The sequence below is a fragment of the Dicentrarchus labrax genome, unplaced genomic scaffold (assembly GCF_905237075.1).
Source record: "Dicentrarchus labrax unplaced genomic scaffold, dlabrax2021, whole genome shotgun sequence".
In the NCBI taxonomy this organism is placed as follows: domain Eukaryota; kingdom Metazoa; phylum Chordata; class Actinopteri; family Moronidae; genus Dicentrarchus; species Dicentrarchus labrax.
Genome location: NW_026136720.1, coordinates 31399445 through 31423165, shown reverse-complemented (window position 1 = coordinate 31423165; position 23721 = coordinate 31399445). Strand labels below are relative to the sequence as shown.

Genomic DNA, 23721 nt, shown 5'->3' with positions numbered 1-23721 from the left:
TCTCACAGCGGACATTTTTGTCAACTTGTCAAACACAGGTGTAGCTGATCACGTGATCAACTGCAGCTGGGGAGAACTGTTCATGTTATCAGTGCCACCTGTCCTTCTTCCTGCCACGACAAGTCAGAATATCAGCTCTCTGTGAATCAGGTTCATCAGGGAATGATAAAGACAAAAGAGCGCTCAAAATGTATTGAGATAGCGAAACAAGATGTGAAGTACAAAATGGACACATTTGACAGGAAAGAAGCAAAAAGCTGGAGATGCTCATTAAACAAACCTGTCAGTCAAATCCGAAATATAACACTCATCTAGCAGTCACTACAAACAAGCCCTTCTATACTCAAGTAATCATGTGACCCATTCATTGTTAATATAAAAATACTCATTATAGCAGCTTTGGCTTAATTTTGCAACTAAAACTCTTTGGTTTGGGAAAGATTGTGATCAAAATGGTTATAAGGGGTCACCATTAATAGACCTTTTTTTACAGCAGCCCTTTTGATGTGAATTAGTAGGATAAAAACAGGTGTTACCAATGATATTAATTATGTTTCTGTTCCATTTAGTGTAGCCAAGTCTGTTTGACCTGAATGGAACAAAGCATTAATTAGTATCATTTATAAGACCTGTGTTTACCCTACTACTCATGTAAATGCTGCTGCTGTGAAAAAGGCATATTGTCTGAGATAGGCACGTCCATCCACCATCTTGATCTCCACGTTCGTACTTTTTGCCTCGCTACAGTAACATCACACTGCTTCTCGCACTGGCATTGGCTGTGAACATGCTGCAGAATCATCCGATAAGTCCAAGGTAGACTGTGCTGACGCACACACACCAGCACATGCAGTGTGTCTCTGTGTTGAACAATTAAAAGTAGAGTTCATTGTGATTGAAAATCAAGTCGTTGTAACTGAGCCACACGTGGGTATCTCATAGCAGCCGTTCTGATAAAGCAGCAAAAGGCTTTCCAGAGGAGGCAGACAGGAACTGGAGTCAGTCTGGCTGCGAGGGGTCAAAATGGTAGTATGACATACTGTATGTGTGTGTGCATGTGACTGTGTGTATGTTGCTATTATGGTGAGTCATTGAGATGACACAAGCTACATTCCAGTTGAACTAAGCAACCCCTTTACTATCTCTGTCTGCATTTCTGTCTGCTCTGCTCTCTGCCTCACCTCTCCCCACACTTTGTCAACTCCCCTCTCCGTTCGCCCCTCTTCGTTCGCCCTCCCAGCTTCCCTCGGCTATCACTTAAGTGTAAACATGTAACCACAAGTATTTTTTACAGCAGGAGCAGGTCATGCCACGGGCTCCCAAACACACACTCACACACACACTGCAACCCGTCATGAAATATATTTAAAAGTCTTGTCATGCTGATGGCTTCTAATGATGACCTAATGATCCACTTGGTGTGTGTGTGTGTGTGTGTGTGTGTGTGTGTGTGTGTGTGTGTGTGTTTATGTGTGTGTGTTTATCTGTGTCAGACAGCCTGCGTGTCTGCCAAATTGTCTGTCTGTCTGTCTGTCTGTCTGTCTGTCTGTCTGTCTGTCTTTATACCTGTCTGTCTGCCAGCTACCTTCACTAAAATATCAACATCAGTAAAGTGTATAAACAGCAGCACTGAGTGTTGTTATGATAGAGTGGCTCCCCCTAGTGAAAATTTGTACAACTACAACTTCTTTTTGATGGGTCCCACATCAACCTAGAGTTGTAGAAGAGGTTTTTCATCCCACAGGAACCCTAACCCCTAGTTAGTTACCTTCCAAACCCTCGGAGGTAACCTTTTATTTTATCTCACCATTTATGAGCAGGTAATAAACAAAAGGTAAATGGTTTATAACACACCACAGTGTTCTTGTAAGCAGATATAAGGCCATTTTTGAGTGTTTACTTTGTCAACCATTTTAACTGCTCCTGTAAGGATTCTCAACTGGTGTATGAACAGTAGATGCTTCATAACACAGTATAATATACTCAAATGTGTCTTTATAATATAATGATAGAATATTATATATTGCACTTCTCTGCACTATTCTTGTAATACTGTAATGTTGAAGTTGCCCTTCTATGAGATGACCATACCAGCAGTGACCCCAAGCCAATTTGATCTGATATATATGGTTACTCTCATACAGTGCAAACATGAACTGTTCATACATGAGCTATGGATGCTTCATAGGATGAGTTATACTATATACAAAGACATTAATTAACACTTAAAAATTGTTCTTACAGTTGTTTATCTCTTCAGTGTTAAATAGTGTGATGTGCCATATATTTATTGTTTATGTACTGCTTATAAAGGTTTTAAAAGGTTGAAAAGTGTTATCCAATCAGTAAACAAACCAGGCATATCATGAAACCTCACTGTTACTGATGTTGAGAATGGTGAAATGTTTACACCAGTATGTCTTTATCTTGATTCCTGAAAAACTGTACTTAATTTGTTTCTTTCTCTCTGATCTCTTTCTTGCTATCTCTCACATGCCCTGCTTCCTGTCTCCTCATCTGTCTCCTTTCATTCTCTCCTCTCCTCCACTCTTTTCTCCCCCTATTTCATCCCTCCATCCCTCTCTCTCCCCAGTCCAGACGACAGCAGGACCCCAGCCCTGGCTCAAACATGGCCAACGCTGATGTGGAACACAAGATGCGCTGAGGAGGACGAGGATGAGGAAGTGGTGGGAGGAGGAAGAAGAGAAAACCAGGGCTGGCTGTCTACTCACTTTCAATGCAATCAAAACAAAATGTCAACTGAAACTACAATTGTAGAGCAATTGTTCACCAGTATTTCTTAACAGGTTTGATATGATGGTTTTCACACTCCAAACAATTTTGTGAGGTATTTAAATGTAAAAGACAATAAACGTCCTAAATTGATTGAATTGAAAGTGATGCAAGCCCTAGAAGAAGGATTACAAGGAATAAGGACGCAACAGACCTGGGCAAAAAGTAGTTGAATATATTTAAATACAGAGGAAGGAACGTGAGCAGTTGATTTAGCATTATATTGCAAATGTGACACACATCCAGAGTTGAAGTTATATAAGAGATCAAGTCATTAAATAGCGTTGATATTTTTTGTCCAGGTCTCAAAGGATTTTGTAGATCAGGGTAGTTTCAAAAGTACTAAAAGTATATTTTCTATCAATACAAGATGGTGAAAATAGAGAGGTTAAAGATGTCATTAAGGAGGACAGACAGAACCTAGAAGGAGCAGTGAAAAGAGAGATTGGTCTGATTCAGGGTCAGAGGTCAGGGCTTATTGATCAGGATTACCAGTAGAGCATGCATTAAAAGTGAGGAGTTGACCATTTGTGAAAAAAAGAGAAAGGATTCGGCATTGTTCCATGTTGTGCCACACTTCACATTTGTGAACATGCCTGTGTTAACCCCCACTGTGCCTTGCTCACTTCCTGAAACCTGCTGTTTTCTTTGACCAAAGTTCACTTTGCTGGAAAGGGAGGGAGGGGGGAGGAAAGAGGGGATGAAAGAAGGGGAAACCAAAAGAAGGAGAAATTCAAAGAGTGGGCAGGTGGGAAGAGAGCATCCAAAGAGAATAATGCCAGGTCGTGGGGATAAGAAGTGTTTGCTGTACTATGATAATCACAGTCTCTTTAAAACATGCCCTGACTATAGAATCACAGGTTTTGTAGCAACAACCTCAAGGCAGGACAGCTAACAAACAAAACTGCTACACACTCTACTATCTTTAGCTCTGGAAGTGTGTGTAAGTGTGTGTGTGTGTGTGGGGGGGGGGTGTAATTTCAAATGTCCTTTGTCTTCTGAGGGGTCTTTGCACTATGTGATACAATCAGTCTTGCTCCCCACATGGCTTTTCTTTATATGCATGAAACAAAACACAGGCCAACCTATGTTCTTTATTGTTCCCTATGCAGTCTATTTATCGCGAGAGCACTCTCTTTACAGCGCTTTGACAAGGAATAACTGGGTGATCCAAGGTTATTTCACCAAATGACAAAGCACAAAATCATCTTTTATTTAGTCACCATATGTTTGTGTCCTAATGAGACACTTGAGCAGATGTGCGCTTGTGATCAGCTCACATGCTGCTGTGGTGTCATGCAAAGATGACACTCCTATGTTGTGCATGAAGGTAGTGACCCTACTTTTTGGCCCTTGTCCTTTAGAATCTGTGCACACCTGAACCAAAAATTAAGTGCTTTGCGTTTTCAGAGCCACAGGGTCATCGTATCATAGCAGCACTGTCCAGTGAAAACTATGTAGCTTTAATTTTTTTTAGAAAAACTGAAGGATGAAGTGTTTTCCTTTATGGGTTCAGAAGAATGTCCTACTTGGTAAGCTAAATAAACCGTTTAAAAAGCCATCGGATTATCTGAATTATGCATTGTCGCAAAGCTGAAAACAGATTTTTTTTTCTTAGTTTGTGACCTTTTGGAGATGTGGTTTTCACTGGACAGCGTTGATAGGTGACATTATATGCTATTATTCAGATGGATATCAGCCAAGACAATCTCTTCAAAAACACACGTGTCACATGTCACGTCAATCAATATTATTAATTTATCAGCTCAGATCATAGACTCCAGTTTAGTTACAATCCATCTATTGATCACCCAGATATTCCTCATCATTTAAGGACTGCCGATATGCAGTCTAAATACTATTCCCTGTCCTGTTACAGCACTAGTGTAGTGAAATGCTATGTTTTGTTACTTTCTTGTTTTGTTTGTGTGAAAGTCATGATGTTTACTTTTTATATTACTTCTCACCTCTGTATATGTATTAGTTTTTGTTCATCTTTCAGCTTGGTTATGAACTAGTGGTAGCAGCGGTAGGTTATTTTATGTAAAGTTAAAAACTGCAAAATGCCTCCAGAAATCTGGGAGTTTTGAGGACTTTTGTTGCTCTTGTTTTTCATTGTTTCATGTGTTCCTTTTATTAATGTTATTTTTATTTTTTGTAAGGAAATCCACTTCCTGGGTTAAATACATTGAATGTGGATTGACTCAACTCCTGTTTAGGCAATATAAATGTTTTTATATTGTGCAACTAGAAGCTCATTTCATTTTTGTTTTGTTTTACATTTAGTGCACTCAACGGTTTTATTATAACTATTATAACCAAGAAAAATCTTTTGTTTATTTGTGCTTTTCTCAGTCTGACTTATTAAGAAGAATTTTAATGAGCTTTACATGAGCTAAAACACGGTTATTATTTTTTTTCCATTGAGAGCCATGTGTTTGTAACATTTTAAAGGAGTAAAGAAATGTTCTTGCCAAAATTTAATGGTTGACATTAAAATAAAGAAGTGAATTAAAAGCTCAGACTTGATGACAGGACCCTGGTCTGACAGGCTACAGGGAGGTTATACAATTTTAAAAGAACTGCTTAAGGAACTGCTATAGCTGCAATGCAACACGTTTGTCAAGTTTCCTACAGCCTCATTAACAAAAACCCACAATAGGCTCAGGGTGCAACAAAAAACAATGCAGGATTAGGACATTTTGATACTACATGGAAGGACTTAATTGGGTTGACCTAAGGTCAGAAAATGTACTTTCTCGTTGGAAGGCATTGTTCATTTTCTCCTACAGAGATTTGGGAGACTGGGGAGAAAAGCTTAAATGTTTCCCTTTTTCTCAGAGCACACTGATCCTGCAAAGTCAGCTGGCCTTGTGACTCTGTGCTTAATTAGTTCAAGAATGTGGAAAAAATACTTTCTGTCTGAGGGCACCTTCAGTGTGATACGTGTTGGATTTTTGTGACTGAGTTTGATAGTGTTATGTTGAAAGGTCCAGCAGATGCGACACAGTAGTAAAGTGGCATTAAAGACTTTGGATGAGGAGGTGAAGTGGGGTGGGGGGACAGAGGAAGGCACTAGAACATGAGGGAGTATAAAGCGGGTTATGGCATATACATGTTGGTGAAAGTTGTCATATTCACAGGAACTCACAGTGGCTGTTATGTTTCTATGAAGCTGAGTCATTCTTGGGGTCCCTAAAAGTTTAGGGACCCCAAAAATACAGAGCAGGAAGTTTTAGCTTTGATTCAAGCAGTGTAGGTGGTGGTGCGATCTGCATTTTCAAAATAAGATCAGTGGGAACTGACAGAGCGTTGGGTAGGAACCAATATGAGAGGTGAGATGTAGGTGGACAGTCAGAGAAAGTACAGTTTGGGATGATGTAGCCCGTGCTTTCTGTAGGTTTTTGGAAATCTGTAAGTCATGAATTAATTGGTTATGCCGGTACTAGAGCTAGACAACGGCCGTTCAAGCTGTTTCTCAGATAAATCTTAGAAACAGCACCACCCGCGGGTGGTCTCCTGAAATCTGCCATATCTGTAGAAACTGGCACAACTCTTGGTCAACCCTAAACAATCTATGTGTATGGATTTGTACTCAGGTTAAGAAACAATGAGGGATTGCTTGTAAGTGACATGTCAAATTTAGGATATTTACCACAGCGTACCACCCCGTCCCCATCACACCCACACAGTGTATCAATGTACCATTATTTACAATGGTTAGCCATGTAAACAACTTAGTTGATACTCCATCACTCATTTTTCTTAATGCAGGCATTAAGGCATAAAAAAAAGAATAAACCACAGACATTTTCTTTCTTTCTTTCTTTCTTTCTTTCTTTTTTTTTTTTTTACCTAAACTGTTCTTTCGTTTAAGTTATTTATACTTTGGTTTTATTTAGAGATCCAAAGAAGAACTCTGTGATATTTAGTGGCTTGTACACACTCCCCAAGTTCCTCCTTGTGTGATCTGTCTTTCCCTCCGTTTTAGGGTTGAGCTTGTCCTCTCAGAGGAATCCAAAATATGAGATATTCAATTTAAAATGTTGGATGTTTTTCATAATAAACATGTATGAATTCTTGCACCAGCGTTTTCACTTTGCCTGACCTCCTGTTAGCGTGGAACAACTTTTACAATTCTTATGACGTTGCCTTTATAATTCTTACAACGTCGACGTCAGCAGTCTAATCAGCCAGAATAAGTCCAAACACCTGTGTGAGTCTGCAGGGTCAACAGGCCGTTTTCACAGCTGACATTCTCACTCGTCAAACATTGGCTCCCAGTAAGCCAGGACAGTGAGACAGCAAGCACAACCAGAATCCAGCCACAATTTGTTTTCTTATGTACACCTGAGCTTTCCATACTGTGACAAGTGTCAGAGGCATTTCCATATTAAATCAAACTTTTTGGAATAGACAGTACAATTTTTTTGTTCAGGTGAGGAAATTGGAACTAGATTACAGTGAAGAAATAATCCCCAATAAAACTGTTGACATCTCTGTCTTTTGGATTGTCCTTGGAGGACATTGCATGAGTTTCTGGAGAGAGATGCTTCAAGCGCCACAAATGAACTCCTATTTGCCAGCATTGTTTTGGGGTGGTGGCAGACCTTTCAGAGACAGATAGTATCTCAAAACCTGGATACATGAAATCCAAATTATCTGCATGGCTAGATACTGCTGCTGAGTGAACTGACCTGTTAAGGTGATTATTAAAGCCGTCACTGGAGAAGCTAGTCTGTGAATTTGCAAATTCAGAAATCCAGCAAAATAAAAACTAAACTAAGCTGCATGATACAGAAATACAAAATAGTCCATCTGTGTTAATATGGCTGTAGTCTTACTGGCAGTAAGTAGCCTAATCCGTAATAATAGACAGTGGAGTGTTTAAGGACACCATTCATTTCACAGAGAGAACATTAACATATATTTATACATTAATGTATATATTTTTTTAAACCTAGCCACTAACCCTTGAACTCAGGGAAGCTCAAAGATGGGGATCTGTTTTTGTTTGTTTGTGTTTTGATTTTACTTTTTGTTCCAAAATGTTTTATGTAGAAAACGATGACATTATATCAGGATAGGATAAAATCATAAAACATTTGAAACATCCTTTCAGGTATATAGGTATAGGCTATAATGAACATATAAAGGCAACTGTATAATTAAAAACAATAAAGTTGAAATCAAACAAATTAGGCTAAATAGGCCTAAAGTATGCCTAGCTAACAAATATAAAATAAAGGTCTCTCTGTCCTCACTACAATAGTAAAGTTCAAAGAGTTGTATTGTCACTTGCTTCGTGCTATCAAACTATCGGGGACTCTGTGCAGCCGCTTCTCGATCGACTGTGTCAGCTGACCAAGACGTCATCACGTCAACCGAGAATGTGCGTCGAACACAGGAAGTTGAATTATCAGCTGATGCTGCTGGCTGTTGTTGATGCCTGAAGTTGCTGTTGTTTGGACACTGTGTTGCTCTTATCTGCTCCTGACATTGAAGACGCATTGCACCCGATAAAGGGACCCGGCGGGCATTTAGCGGCTGTCGAGCGTATGGGTAATAAGGGAAGCGTCTCACAGAGAGGACTTTGAATTAGCGCACTAGCGGCAGAAGAAGAGCTAACTGTTAGCTCCAGGAGCTCGAACCATCGGTAGAAGAGGAGAGAGAAAAACAGCACAACACAGGCGACGGCTTTGGCGTGCTTTCTTTGTTTGTGTCGTGCCAGTCTGAACCGCGACATCATTTCTTCTTTGTCTTGAATTGAGGTTGTTGTTTTTCCCCCTGCACGTACGTTATTTATATTTATACTTTAGTTCCCATTACGCGGAGGGCAGCTAGCTCGTCGGCTAACGGTAGCTATCGCAGCGCAGAGGAACAGTGTTGTTGTTGTTGAGCCTGGAGGCTTTCGTAACCGCCCGACAGCGGCAGATAACGGCGGCTAACAGCGACCAGAGCCGGCTGTGTGGTGGGCTCATTGTCCTGGCTGTGTGTCACTGGTGCTCTGTTGGTCTGTGGGAGACACTGGACACAACACTGTAGCCCAACAAGTTGATGTTGGCTCGTTAAATTGAAGACCTGATCTGTTTGTTTGTTCCTGACCTCGAATCGACTGAATTCATTAGTTTTTTTAATTTTTTTTATCCTTATCGATTTAAAAGCACACAAACAAGTAATAGGTTAACTGACAGCTGGCCTTGTACGTTGTAGGTTGGCTGGCAGGTTGCGTAATTTGTTTGCGATCAAGCTGTCAGTCTTTGCTGTGTAACTTTTTAAACTGTTATTTAAAACCTATGTATCTCTGTAAGCCTTAGGTGATCGGTGTGTTCAGCCTTAGGTAGAGTTGTGGATGTCGTTTTAGGTATTTAATCCATTTTATCTGGTACCGTTTTAATGTCTAGAACATATGACAGTGGCCACTCTTGACTGTGATCAACTGATTCAGTAGCTGTTTGAGGCTCACACTCATGAGTTTGGTCGCTTTAGAAAAATAAGTAGATAGAGTTATGAATTAAAGTAGCCATCTGAAACTCTTGTGATCAGGGAGAGACAGGCGAACAGAAAGGGTCCCTCAGAGGGTCCCATTGTGTCTTGAGGTGAGCTGCCCCCAACTACTTGCCAATGCTGGATCTGGAGGTGGTGCCTGAGAGATCACTAGGAAATGAACAATGGGAATTCGCCTTAGGTGGGTTTTACGGCAACTTTTTCAGCTTATAAGAACATCACTTACACTGATAGAGAATACAAGCCATTCATTAATGGTTGAAGCTACATTTAAAATGATTTTCACTTGCATGTTATTGGTCACTGTTAGTGGCTGAGGCTCCGTAAGAAATACTGTTGCTTCTCTTCATCTGTCTGTCTGTGTGTGTGTGTGTGTGTGTGTGTGTGTGTGTGTGTGTGTGTGTGTGTGTGTGTGTGTGTGTGTGTTTTTTAGGGATGCCATTGGCCCAGGCCATCTCTATTCTGCAGAAACACTGCCGCATTATCAAAAATGTCCAGGTGCTATACAGTGAACAGGTAAGATGGCCAAATGGCTGTCCTTGTTATGTGCTCTTTTCCACTCTCACACACGTAAATGTTAATAAGCTTGTTCAAGAATCCCTTTTTAAGCAGCAGTGCAAGGTTTGCATGTTTTTCTGTGTGGCAGCTGTAAGTCCAGTTGCTTTACAACCCTGAATATTAATATCGTTTTTAGTTACATTTCTCTATATTGGCTTGTCACAGATAAATCGGTATATGTTTGAGAATAGAGGTATAGAAATAGTGTCCACCAGAGAGCCCTGAGATTAATTTCCAAGCATAAAGTGTCAGCACTTATTTAAAAAAAATATTAAAGGTCTTAATCAGAAAAATTTGTTTTTTAACATTTTTTATCTTGCGTATATATAAAGTGTATATAGGCTGATATATCGGTATCTGATTTTTAAAAACCCAGACATCAGCTGCATAAATCCACTATCAGTTGGGCTGTATTTAAATTCTTTCCCCAGGTTCAGTAGCTATAAATACAGTCAGAGAGGGAGGTAGGTTTTAAAGCACCATAAATCTTAGATTGAAGATTTATTTGAGAGCAACTGTAATCAGTTGTTCATGTTAACATAAATAACACCAAATAAAACTAGCATGAAACAGTAAATTATTTGTCTTGTTTGTAATATATGTGCACTGTGTGCCTTGTTTCTCTTAAATTCGCCCACTGATTCTCATTGTCTGCATATCCGTTCATGATGACACATCCCGTCGCCTCTCTGTTAATTAACTTGTTTGTTTATCTCCCCACCAGACGCCACTCAGTCATGACCTCATACTGAATTTGACTCAGGATGGGATTAAACTGCTGTTTGATGCCACAAACCAGAGACTCAAGGTGAAAATTGTTCGTGTTTAGGAGTTTGCTGGTGGCTTGATGTGATAGAAAGACTGTCAGTGGGTAGCAGAACCTGTGGTGGGCAGACTCAAGCTCAAAGAGACCCAAAGGCCCAGTGTGTAACATTTAGGAGGATCTATTGGCAGAAATGGAATATGATATTCATTAGTGTATAATCACTAGAATATAAGAATCGTTGTGCTTTTGTTTAGTTAGAATGAGCTGTTTTTATCTAGAGAGGGAGAGGGTCCTCTTCCACAGAGACCGCCATGTTTCTATAGTAGCCCTGAATGATCACTGGCTCTAGTTAGGGCCTTTCATGAGTGGCCACCTTAGGGCCTGGCCTCACAAATAAGTTTTTCTCGAATCCGGATAAATACGATACAAAAGATGATTGTGGTGTTTCTCTGCAGTTATTTAATAGCAGCAGTATACCAAAGTTGCAAAATTTCCCCCCATTTCTAGATAATGGACAGATATTTGACTCCTGTGGCCTTGTTAATGACATTTAACTAACAATTTGTTTTGTACCCTTTGTACCCTATCTTTATCCATCTTTCTTGGTGACAGGTGATTGAAGTGTATGACCTGAGCAAAGTCAAGTTGAAATACTGGTGAGTAGAAATATAAAATACCAGAATTAAGTCAAGGGGTTTTACACACCTGTTGAATAACAACTGATGAAAGGATGAAAACCATCTTAGACTCTCAGCTGTTGTTGTTATGGGGCCCATATGTACAGGCAAGGATCTATATAATGGTCATTGTGTGTACACTGTCTATTTTATGTTGCCACTGAGACTGTTTTCAACTACAAGTCATAGCTCTCTCAGACAGCTACTCAGTGAAATACACCACAGTAATGGAGGCTACCTGCTTTAATGTGTTTCTTAAACTATGTGTGTATGATTGTCTGTTAGTGAAATCCAATTCACTTCTCTGGCAATGTCTCCTCAACTAATGCAACACAGCGTACATAAATGTTAATAGGCATAACACTGGCTGTGTGTGTGTGTATTGTGTTTCAGTGGAGTCCATTTCAACTCTCAGGCCATTGCCCCCACAATAGAGCAAATAGACCAGTCATTTGGAGCTACGCACCCTGGAGGTAGTTTAAAAAGCACAAACACACTCTTGACAAATAAAATGAACCTACATTTTGGTATTACTTATCTCTTTCATGAAATATTCTTTTTCACCCACCCCCTGTCTGTCCAGTTTACAATGCTGCAGAGCAGTTGTTCCATCTCAACTTTCGAGGACTGTCTTTCTCCTTCCAACTGGACTCATGGAACGAAGCTCCAAAATACGAGGTGAGAATGTTTCCCCCGATTTTGCTTGTCAGCGTTCTAAAGAAGGGCTGAGTGGCCGTTTCTTTATGTCCCAGGGGAATAAGGGCAGCCTTGTGAATGAACCGATTACCCTTTATATGGACAGTCTGAGGTCAAGCTCTGTGTTTTTCCTTTAGCATGTCCCTGAATCCCTGTCAGCTTGGTGTTACGTCATCATGATAAATAGTGTGGGATTGAATGAAGAAACCAAATGCATGTTGAGAATGTGATTGTCTCACTGCTTGTTTATACTTGGGCACAAAATATTTTTTTCTTGGATGTTTCTGACAGTTTTCAAAAAGCACCAAGTACGATTTCCAGTGTTGTACTGTTGATATGTCAAAGACTCATTTCAGTGTTATGTAAGCAGTGAAAATCTGAATGCGGCAGGGAGTTGGGGGACTTGGGTTAGCCCCTGCAGCATTAGTTCATAATTCAATTCTCCAAGACAACGCAGACGCCCAGCAGCTTTCAATTTGGATTTTCAAGACAATATGACATGTCCACACAAACCATCTGCAAACTGCATGTTCACACTTCTTTATGATTATATAAAGGCTTTTGCTTTTGTGGCTTTGTTTTTGGATTAGTCCGAAGCTCAGTGGATGTTTTACTGTCTGTACTGTACAGCTGTGGATTTCTTGGGTGATGCACGTCTTGAACCAGCTGCTCTGCCGTCGGATCCATTTTGCAGCTTGCTACTGTGAAAGCATCACATACTGATGTCTTTACTGCTCCTTTTCACAAGTTTAGTTCACCTCAGCTGACTTCATATCCCATTTATAAGGTTTTTGCAGCTTATCACATCTTCTTTGGTTTGGCCATTTGGCTGCTTTAACATATATGTGATATGATAGTGACTGTGTTAATTATTTCTTAAACCTTCCAGTCCACCCCGAGCTGCACGTTGAGTTGCCTGAATGGTTTTGTTTGATTTACTGAAACAGCTTGTGCTGGCTTGTCATCTGTAGTTGCAGTGTGCAGGTACAAACATGGAAGTTTCAGCTTCTAGTTGGAGTTATAATATTTGCATTTCTTTGTCTGAAGCTCAACACTTGGCTGCAGTTTGTTTCCTGTTTGTCCTGTAAGATGACAGATGGATGCGTCTGAGATTCGTTGTGAGCTGAGTGGATTTTTAGATCAAACTGCTAGTGTACAGAGAATAAATTAAAGACCCTGAAAGGTTTATATTGCATTATGTTCAGAACACATTCAGACCCCTTTGCTTTTTCCACATTCAACGTCTGAATTTGTAACTATCACAACATTGTAACTCATAATCCCTTATATGGTGGATACTGTATATTGTGGGGTTTTTTTTTCACCCTTTCCATTGAACTAAATTAATTCTGAAAACGTTAATGCCAAATGTCTTGAAATCTTCAAGGCAAATAAACTGTATAATACTACGGATAACTTTCTGTAAACTCCTTAAACCCTTTGCTTTTATTTAATTTAAGAATGACTCATGCAGATGTTTTGCTAGGTGGTGATGAGTGCAACTTGGAAATGCACATAAAGAAATCAGAAACAAAATGAAGTAACCTGCTGAGTCACAATGAGTTTTGATTAGATACTGGACCTCTCCCAGATAAAAAAAAAGTTGCTACCTGACAGAGATCCAAGTTGGATTAAAATGTAGTCTCACCACCAATCAGTGCTGTTTAGGTCAGTCAGTGCGTTATGAGGTCTCCACTCCACAGTGCTTTATCATAAATTATCACATCTTTCTGTACTTCTGGGAAATGTACTGTATATCTATATTTTGTGAAACCTCAATTTGTTGTGCGATGTCTTCTTGATGTGTACAGTTTGTTGATGTGCACACACAAACCCAGTATATACCGGTCTCGTATTACTCCAAGTTGTTTTGCCTTGGCAGCCTAACTTTGCCATGGGTTTGGCCTCCCTGCAGATTCCACACGGGGCCATGGTCAAGAGGATGCACATCTACACTGGCAACAATCTGCAAGAAACAAGGTAATGCACACACACATTCAGATACACAAACACAATCTTTGGAGGACAAACAGCAGTAGATGATCATTGATTAATGGCTATATGATCAGTCATTAGCTCACAGTTTTGATGGTTACTGTTTGATGTAGTTGCTGGTTTATTCTTGTTGTATAGATTAGTGTTTTTTAGAAGATTTTGTGAATATTGTAGCAATGTATCGTATCACTGCCTTTTACCAAACACCATTGCTTGAGATCCTTAAGTTCACACACTAATATGACTTTATGGAGTTTTCACAGTTTTAACACGTGTGTGCAGTAAAAACACAAGAACAAAAATCCATAAGGAACACAAATACAAATCATCAGTAATGAGGGACGCACTCACACACACACACTGTTGTTCTTTCTGTCCTCAGAGCTCCGGTGATGCCGTTGGCTTGTTTCCTTGGTAACATCTTTGCAGAGTGCGTTGACGTCCTGAGAGACCGGGCAGGACCTCTGGGGCTGAAACTCCGCCTCCTCACTGCAGGTAACACATGTCTCTGTGTCTTGAGGACTGCAAACTGGGCTCAACAAGTTTTCCTTGCATGTCTTCATATCAGATTGATTTGCTAGATGTTTGTTTTTCTCTCTTGCAACTAAATATTTTTAAATTGGCAAACATTTTTCTGTCTCTACTTTCATCTTAAACCATTTTTAACCCTCTATTTTAAATAGTGTGAAATGGATAAACAGAGATTTAGCTGCAGCTATCTGACTGGGCAATGTATGTCTAGCTTTATGGTCCATCATTGTCACTGCTATTCTCTGACATGCTGTTTGACTTTGTGTTCTTGTCATTTATCTGGAGATGGAGTGATTTCCTTTCCTGTTGCGTTGTAATGTGTGAGTGCAGGTTGTGGTCCAGGTGTGATGGCTGATTCTAAAGTGAGGTCCCTAGAAAGGAACATCTACTTTGGCGATTCCTGTCAGGATGTACTGGGTGCTCTGGGCTCGCCACATAAAGTATTTTACAAGTCTGAGGACAAGGTAGGAAAACTGTTCCTTTCAGGGTTTTTATTTCTTGTTGTTAGAACTACCTGTATTATTTTCACTAAGCTCTGCTCGTCCTATGTTGATCTACATTCTATCTTCTATCACTCTGACTGCTCAGCATTCATCAGGTGACCAGAAACACAACTGCAGATAGATGCAAATGCTTCTCCATATCTGCCGAAGTTGAAAATATTTAATTGTGGCATTAATCTTGAAGATTATCGATTCTCTGTATCGTTCTTTATTTTAGATGAAGATCCACTCTCCATCACCTCACAAGCAGGTTCCTTCTAAATGTAACGACTACTTCTTCAACTACTTCACCCTCGGAGTGGTATGTAAGCTCATATTTATGTTTATGAGGTTGTATTCTTTTGAGATTGTGCTTTTGGCTGAGCCAGGCCCTACATAGGTGATAGTCCAGGACTTACATTTTTTGATGGTGGTCAACAAGCGATGCTGCTTCTCAGCTCTTTTCTAATCACATACACAGCTGTAAAGTAGGCTGCATGAAAGTATTCATTACAGGACTGTGGGATTGCATGAAATAGGAATTTCTGTTGTTTTGGTCACTTAGTTTTCAATCATAGGCCACAAACTATCCTTCTTTAATTGGTGTTTTTTTGGACCACCGTTCAGATCCTCTGAACAAGAGGCTTGAGCTTGTCTGCGTCTGCTCGGTGGCCAGCTGGCAACAAAGATGGGTGGATGTGGGGGAGTGATCCTGCCTCTATCTGCATTTACTCGCCCCGCTGTTTGCAGTAGATAGGACTGTAGTGAGCTGGTCTGGGCAAACATGGTGCAAAAGCAAACTTAAAGTATTGTCTTTTCTTATTTTTCAGGATATCCTGTTTGACTCTACAAGTCACCTGGTTAAGAAGTTTGTCCTCCATACCAACTTCCCCGGACATTACAACTTCAATATGTAAATATCTAGTTACTTGTTTTCTTTCTTTCTTTCTTCCTTTACCCAGTTTTTCCTCCATCACGGCTGACAATACTGCATCATCTGTGTGTAATTATCTACATTGTTACGACCGGCTTGCGGGCACCAGCTATGGGGCAAAAACACTGTGACATTTCTGTCCTTAGTTTAATTTTCTGGACTTTTGATTATGTTTCCTCTCTCATCAGATACCATCGATGTGACTTTAAGATTCCACTAGTCATTAAGAAAGGTGAGACAGTTTTCAGTCATGAATGAACCCTGTGTGTTGCCTTTCATCTAATGTCTTTTTCTACGTCTCTCTCTCTGCACTTTAGAAGGAGCCGATTCTCAGATGGAGGACTGCATCTTAACCACCTACAGCAAGGTCAGTTATAGGCAGATCTTTATTGAACTGCGCTTTGTTGAAAGGTCTCTTAGTCTGATGACTGAGTTCAGCTTTCTAATTTTGGACTCTGTACCTCTTTGTAGGATATTACAGAGTTCAGTTTTCTGTTTTTCTCTGCCATTGCCACTTCTAAAATCTGGTCTCTGGATCACTAGTACAGCCTTTGTTTCATGCCATGAAACTTGGATAATGTGACATCTGTTTCAGACTGTGGCTGCAGTTATCTTCTGATGTTGCCACAGAGGAAGTCATATAATAAAAGTCTTGTGATATCACTTTTATCCACTAAAAGTATCCCAGAATTTCCCTAAATTTGTTTTAAAAAATTGTTATGGAGATGATTATTTTGTGAAAACAGGATAGTTTGATTATTTGATCTTTACTTTAGCAACGACACTTTGATTTACAGTCTCTGTCTCCTTCACTACACAGTGTGTCTGAATGTATTCCGCCAATGGAAACAGCAGCACTATCACCTGGATGCTAATACAACCACAGCCTTGTTGCTGTTTCCCTAATCAACCTTTTTATACAGTTCTCATGACCTTGTGGTACAGGTCAGTGTTGGCAGTGGATAAACATGCTGCTAACTTTTTGTTTCTCTGTCAGTGGGATCAGATTCAGGAACTGCTGGGTCACCCGATGGAAAAGCCTGTAGTGCTGCACAGGTACACACACACACACACACACACACAACATTACATTGCTATTTTAAGTACAAGATTTTTATAAATAACTTTTATCCAAGTGAGTGCCCTTTCTGACATCGGGTGTTTGTGTTTGACAGGTCCTCATCAGCCAATAACACCAACCCCTTCGGCTCTACCTTCTGCTTTGGACTGCAGAGGATGATCTTTGAGGTCCGAACACGTATCTCTGTAGCTTTTGCTGGCATTGGAGTGTGGACAATATGTGTATAGTTAACATAGTTGCATTGGTTGTCTGAAGGGCTCATTTATAACTGTAACCATTTTCCAAAGTTGGTCTTTGTTCTTTCATTGCCATTATGTCTAAAATGTACCCCGCATTAAATAGAAATTCTGAAGCTTGTACTTCTAGCAACAGTGTGTCTCTTTCTCAAAGGAAATTACACAATTTTGTTCACAATCGTGATTTAAATTTTTCTTCATTTTACTCCATTAATATTTTCCACACAAAAGCCTTGAGAATGGATCCATTGTCTGAATATTTCAGAATATTTCAAATGCGTACTTTAATGTGTGATCCAGTCCACTCTAACACACTTTCTGTCTGCGTCTTCCTCAGGTGATGCAGAATAACCACATAGCATCAGTGACCCTCTATGGTGCCCCACGGACCGCCAGTCAAGCTCGACCTGAGTCTAGTAGTAGTTCCCACTGAGCAAGTAACCAGAACCACATCCCATTCTGGCCTGTCCTGAATCTAGTACCTCTACTGACTGAACCTCTAACCCAGAGCCAGATTCTTAACCAAGCAGACCTAACCCAGAGCAACAAAGTTATTCTTAGCCCAGCTCAGACGCTACTCGTTCAACAGAAACACAACCAGAACTCAGAATAAATAAATCAGCTTCTCCTGGTGCGTCCTGAGACTTGAGACTCTTCCAATCGGACACGCCCAGTCGGCACAGTTAACCCAACCCAGACTACACAAGGAACCAGGACCTTGTAATGTGGCCACAGTGTAGGAGCACTAATGCTTTTGAAAGGATTTCTTGGTTGTGCGGGAATATCACGGAGGTGCTGCAGACTGACATGGTGAAGAATCCAACGGTTTTCTGTTTCCATGACTGCATTTGCCAAGGACCACAGAAGAAGATTTGTTTGTTGGCAGCCTGTATATGACAAGAACCAAGATGATCAGCAATTAAATATCATCTGCAACAAATCAGTGTTTAGTTTTTCACAATTGCTAAGACAAAGCTACAACCCCTTTCTCTTCTGGCAAAATCAACATTTTTTATCACCACATCAAAAAATAGAAAACAGTGTTCATGGCATGAAGCGGAAAAACATTGTTATTGAGTATGTTACATAAATGCATTTTGCATGTATATTCACAACTCAGTACAGAACATATTACATACTGTAAGAACTGCAGGTATTCCAGTGCTGTAATGCAGATGAGAAATTCATTCTGCCTCAGCATCACGTCTTTTGTGTTTGCTCAAGCCAGATGACTTTGTCTACATCACAGGCGATGTTGCCAGGCAACGGGGGAAGAACCCTCTGGTGTGCTGGATCCAGCCTCGACAAGACTCCACACCTCGAGTGAATGATTGGATAAAGGGGTCTGGGGCTCTGAGCGTTTGGTTCAGAGAATGGGGTCAGGTGTTTTTAGCAATTGTGAAAAACTGAAACGTCAGACATAAAGTTGTGGACTTGACATCATCGCCAATGAAAACTGCTGTGGCCAAAGTCTTGGAACAAACTCTGGTTTGACCCACTGAATACACATCAACCAACCACACTGCCAGCCCAACCAGTACCGCCTGTCTTCCTGCCGCAACTTCAGAACCAGACCCGACTGGCTCAATCAAAACCCGGACGCATCCAAACCGCAAAGAACCAAACCGGCCCAGTCCAACCAAGAGCCATCAGAGCCAAACACATTGGAAGCTGCAGAGGACTGTAACCAAAAACGGAAAAACATGCAAGTCCAGATTTTGTCCTACAAGAGAGGAAAACCAAACGCACTCAGGGTTTGGAGATATGTGTGGGCCCAGAACACGCCCACAGCGCCAGGGTGACGAGATATGACGCCTCTCAAAGCCGAACGATCCAAACATCCAGCATCAGCTCCCTTCCTACTCACTCTTCCTCCACCTTTCTTCAGTGGTACCCCCCCCACACACACCCTCCCCTACACACACACACACACACACACACACTGAAGCACACAGCAGTAAATACTCTATTAACCCCACAGCTGTTGTTATTTGCAGCTCTGGACATTGGCATGTCTGTGTCCTGGCTTACACACACACACACACACACACACACACACACACACACATACTCTGCATGTGTCTCTGCTGATTTTTTTAATTGACATTTCAACAGACTTTCAATTCAAGCACACACACACAGACAGCATTTCAATCCCTTCACTACAATACTCACATGTATTTCTAATACATGACAGTGGTTTATCTTTTTAGCCTTTTCTAAGGGTGATAAAACATGGAAACATGCAGGCATGACACAAGGATTTGCATGAACTTGGCAGACGTTTTTTGAATGAGAGGAGACCTATTACAAGCACAAACTGGCATCCTGTTCTGTTTATTTGGTCCTGCATGTTGTAAGGGGACTTGGCACACAGTTTTCTTTTATTTCTCTCTGCTCTGCTTGACTCATTCACACCATGACCATTCATTATGTTTTTTTTTTTTTTTTGTTTGTTTTTTCAAACAGTTTTTACATTTGCACTAATACACACCTTTTTACTTGATTGGTTGACTGAGCCCTATCCTCAGAGATGGATTTGTGGAGATATTTGGAGAGATAGTGGTGTGTGTGAATGTGTCTTTTTATCCATAAGTTTGGACAGATGAGAAGCCCCCCCCCATTGGTGTATGCAGTCATGTAACACTCTCCTCCTCCTTTCCTCTGCTCTTTCTCCATCTCTGCATCTGATTGATGCATTGCGATTCATCCCTCGGCAGTGTCTGTATTCATTTCTTTGTTGAATTGCCAAATGCTACAGCCAAAGACGTTTCAGGATGATTTCATTTGACATTATCACTGTCATCTCTTGTCCAAACCTGTCCCATGGAGAGAGTCGTGTTTCTCTGGCATCTTTTGTTTCAGATCTGCACATCAAAGTCTTTGCCGTGGTAAAGCCTCTAAATTCAGCTCCTTGTTTCTGTAACTGCTGACAGTAATTACACAAGATGTGAATAGCTGAGTGTTTTGAAACCAATCAGCCTGTCTTTCATGTGGATTTGGTTACAGCCAGACACACAATAACAACAGTAACAAGTAGTGCCGTCCTTCTTGTGAGTGTCTCGGTGGTTATTAGAGAGCTGTAATTAAAAGAATTACCATTATTTCTCTGTACACTCAGTACATTTAAACCCATTTTAGAAATGGGGGAAAAACCCATCAGTCATTCCTTCATCCTAACGTTTGTTTGCATCTCCCTCCCAATGTATGAATTTCAAATCTTTTTAACCATAAGCATTTGAATAAACTGTGTATTCATTTTAATACACATATTTTCCTTTATTGTCCCTTGAAACAAATGCCATTTGTTTTTTACTTTCACTATTGCTGAACTTCTGATTGTTTGTAGCAACGTGTGTGAAGGCATCAGGGTTGAAGTCAGGGCCCGCATACATGGCGAAATGTTTAAAGTGCTGACTGGAAAATTGCCACATTGGCTGTGTGTAGGTCGTTTGCAAAAACACAATTTGGGTTGACTGGGTGAAATGTGTTTTTTTTTGTTTTGTTTTTTTCTGTAAAGCTGGGGTTCACCGAGCAGTTTAAAGTGAGCTTTGACATTCAAACTTGCTTCACTGGTGTTTTATTTTGTATGTTTTCATTACTAGGTACTAGCACCCTGTTCTTTAACAACCCAACTGACTAAATTGACTAATTGATTGATTTTATCCCTCACTGAAACAAGTAGCATCACAGTGTGAGTGAGCTTGTGACCAGCAACCAACCAACCAACTGTACTTTTAAGCGGTTTTTCAGTTAACACAAAAATAATAGTATGACCTTTTGTTCGTCATAACACTCATTTAAGTGTCTACTTTTCTGATTCATTATAATTCCTAATCACGGGTGCAGTTTTATTTTTTCGTTTACAATTCACCAACAGTAGCCTTTCTTTACCGTACCTTGTTTTTGGCACAGCATGGCTCTGAACTTCAGCACTGTTAAAACCCACTTCCTGTGGTTTATGACTGTACAAACAACCAGGTGAAGACCACTTTCAAGAGCAGTTGTAGAAATGAATTCCTCTGTTGTTTAAATCCAGTTAGCCAGGCTGTTCTGGAAAATAATTCAGTGTGTATTCGGGCCCTGATGCTTGGAGTTGATGTTGATGTACAAATGCTGTAAATAGTTGTGTGCTCTTATTCTGGTGTCCTCTTATTTACATGAGCTCAATGGCTTGGCACAGACACAGCTGACTCAGGCACTGGCTGAGTATCTCAATATTTCCTCCTTGATTCTGATTAGACTTTAAAGTCAGGAGGAGGCATCTGCTCACATCCCACTCATTAACAATCACTGGAAGTGTTTTTTGTTTTGTTTTTCAATTGCAGACCACTCAGTATTGAAACTTGTGCAATGCTAAAGGCTGCAAGTACACAGGCGTGACGGGTGTCAGTAGATCACCCTGCTTCAGCTCCGCTTGAACTGCTACTGCAGGGTGTTTGATCCTCAGAAAGAGCAAAGCTTCATTTACACAGACAGAGAAAACAAAGATCCTTCCTCACATTTGGACTGGAGGAGAGCTCTGATAGAGATGTTTTTGTAGAGTGGACAGAACCTGATTCGGAGTCTAGCATTGGCATGTTGCTAGATTATACGTCTACTTGTTTACACTATAAAAAGTATCTCTTTGGCTGCAGCGTTCTTGTACTCAGACTCCCTTCCTAAGTGAGGTGAGGTGGTTTCGGGAAGCAGGAGAGATGAAGGTTTTCGCCGTCTGGTTTCTTAAACTGGGATTCCAAAAATGCTAGAGCGGTGTTTGAGGATGAATTCCGACAAACAAACTCATTTTCTCGTTGGGGTCCCAGGTTTAAGATGTTTAATTAGTCCAGCAAAGGTTGATGAACTTGGGAACACAAAGTTCCCTGCTCCTGCTCCGGTTTACACACATCTCGAGCTGAACCCGGAAGCAGATGTAATATAACATGAAAGCTATATTCAAACATCTTCCTACAGCTTGCTTTTGTGCAAGCAAATACGAGAAAATCGAGAAAAAAAGAAAACACAAAACTGTTGAACATTGTGCCTCATCTCCCACCGAGCCTGTCTTTGACTTCTGTCTCTATGTCCTCCGTAAAAAAGGAATCTCCTTGTACATACAATTTGAGAATGCATTTGAACTGCATCATTGTACAGTATGTGTGCGTGTCACTGAGCATTAGCAACAAGCTAACATGGTATTATGGCCGTCTCAGTCGTTTTACTTTTCCTGTTACCTGTAGAGAATGGCAGGTTGGGTTGGGTTTCCCAAAGCTAGGATGCGTTTTTTCAGGGTGTTTTTTTTTAACCAACATTATTTTTTGTACTTTGTTCTGTTTTGTGTGTGTGTGTGTGTGTGTGTGTGTGTGTGTGTGTGTGTGTGTGTGTGTGTGTGTGTGTGTGTGTGTGTGTGTGTCTGTGTCTGTGTCGTGTGTGCGTGTGCGGCGTGTGCGTGTGCGTGCGTGTGCGGTGCGTGTTTATACCAACACCAAACACCCAGAACAATGTGCAAATATCCACAACCCTTAAAAGAGCATCAGAGTTACTGTGGAATACATGATTTAAGCAAAAGAAAACAAAAATATTTTCATTAGAACGAGCAGGAAAAGCATTCTTGGTTTCCACACTCTGCTGAATATGAATGAATTGGTTGCCACCCAAAACCTCTCCGAGCTAACATTGGAAGCAGATGGGTCAAACACGATAGGAAAGAACAGGAGCAGTGGAGGCAGCAGTGAGGGAAGCCAATCAAGTTGCTTCTGCGCAAAAACAGACGTAAATCCTCAATTATTTGGGGGAAACTGAGCCCAGCACAATACACACATTAGATGCAGACAAGAGAAGGAAGAGAGAAAAAAAAAAAAAAAAGATTCTACTCATTGACTCAGTTTTGGTAAGCCCAGCCCGACCCGGCACCACAGGCGGTCAGTGCTGTTATGATGCGTTGTTACTGAGACACAGAGGGACAGAGGAGCTATAGGGTGCTGGGTAGTTAATCTCACCCAAACTCAGGTGGACATATCACATCCTTGTTTTTCTAATCATTTGTAAGATAGAAAAAGAAGTGGAAACTTTAATCCGGAGGTCTGTGTGGCTTTTAAATTCCACCCGTTCTTCTTTTTTTATTTTATTTCATTGAACGCAGGAATGAATGATTGTCATAACCAGATTGTTGTAATTTATAACTGACAGCTTCAGTTCAGTGTAATGATAATCTCATATTAACGCTTTGTATTGTCTGTTCTTGGTATCATATGTTCTGTTGCCCATCTTGCTTATTCTCAGAATATTTTTTGTGGACATTTTAAGCCCATTTCTGGAAATGGAGCAGTTATACTTAATTAAAACTTGTGAAATTCATTGGAATGTGGCGTTTTATATTTTGAATACTATAACTTTGTGTATGAAGAAATAAGTAGATTTATTCAGCATGTCCACTGAAAAAAAGGCAATAACAATACCATGTAGTGCAAAGAGGAGGTTGACTGA

At 40.5% G+C, this 23721-nt stretch overlaps 2 protein-coding genes across 6 annotated transcripts in view; both read left to right on the top strand.

The window, feature by feature from the left end:
* The window catches only part of cbfb (core-binding factor subunit beta), a 36480-nt gene extending 29605 nt beyond the window's left edge, over positions 1-6875 (top strand). For 2 of the 4 annotated variants that reach the window (XM_051382734.1, XM_051382736.1), the window contains one exon: positions 2594-6875. In XM_051382734.1, the coding sequence (XP_051238694.1) occupies positions 2594-2665 (72 nt within the window). In that variant the 3' untranslated portion in view covers positions 2666-6875. The remainder of the gene's footprint in view (positions 1-2593) is intronic. The other 2 variants (XM_051382735.1, XM_051382737.1) reach the window with 1 other exon arrangement.
* Positions 6876-8192: 1317 nt separating this feature from the next.
* Positions 8193-22660, top strand: phaf1 (phagosome assembly factor 1). Of its 2 annotated transcripts, none has more exons than XM_051382708.1 (16): positions 8193-9481; positions 9734-9816; positions 10583-10666; positions 11237-11280; positions 11695-11774; positions 11885-11979; positions 13880-13977; positions 14375-14487; positions 14854-14987; positions 15244-15327; positions 15836-15918; positions 16128-16171; positions 16257-16306; positions 16937-16995; positions 17115-17187; positions 17594-22660. In XM_051382708.1, exons 1-16 carry the CDS (start codon positions 9418-9420, stop codon positions 17687-17689), a joined length of 1284 nt encoding a protein of 427 aa, XP_051238668.1. In that variant the 5' UTR covers positions 8193-9417; the 3' UTR covers positions 17690-22660. The 2 variants fall into 2 exon arrangements, with proteins under 2 accessions (XP_051238668.1, XP_051238669.1); XM_051382709.1 differs by having other exon boundaries at positions 8194-9481; positions 13913-13977.
* The last annotated feature ends 1061 nt before the right edge of the window (positions 22661-23721 follow it).

Coding starts and splice junctions, on each gene's coding strand:
- phaf1 (XM_051382708.1), top strand. CDS start 9,418: ATGCTGGATCTGGAGGTGGTGCCTGAGAGATCACTAGGAAATGAACAA. Junction 9,482..9,733: donor ACAATGGGAATTCGCCTTAG/GTGGGTTTTACG, acceptor TGTGTTTTTTAG/GGATGCCATTGGCCCAGGCC. Junction 13,978..14,374: donor AACAATCTGCAAGAAACAAG/GTAATGCACACA, acceptor TTCTGTCCTCAG/AGCTCCGGTGATGCCGTTGG.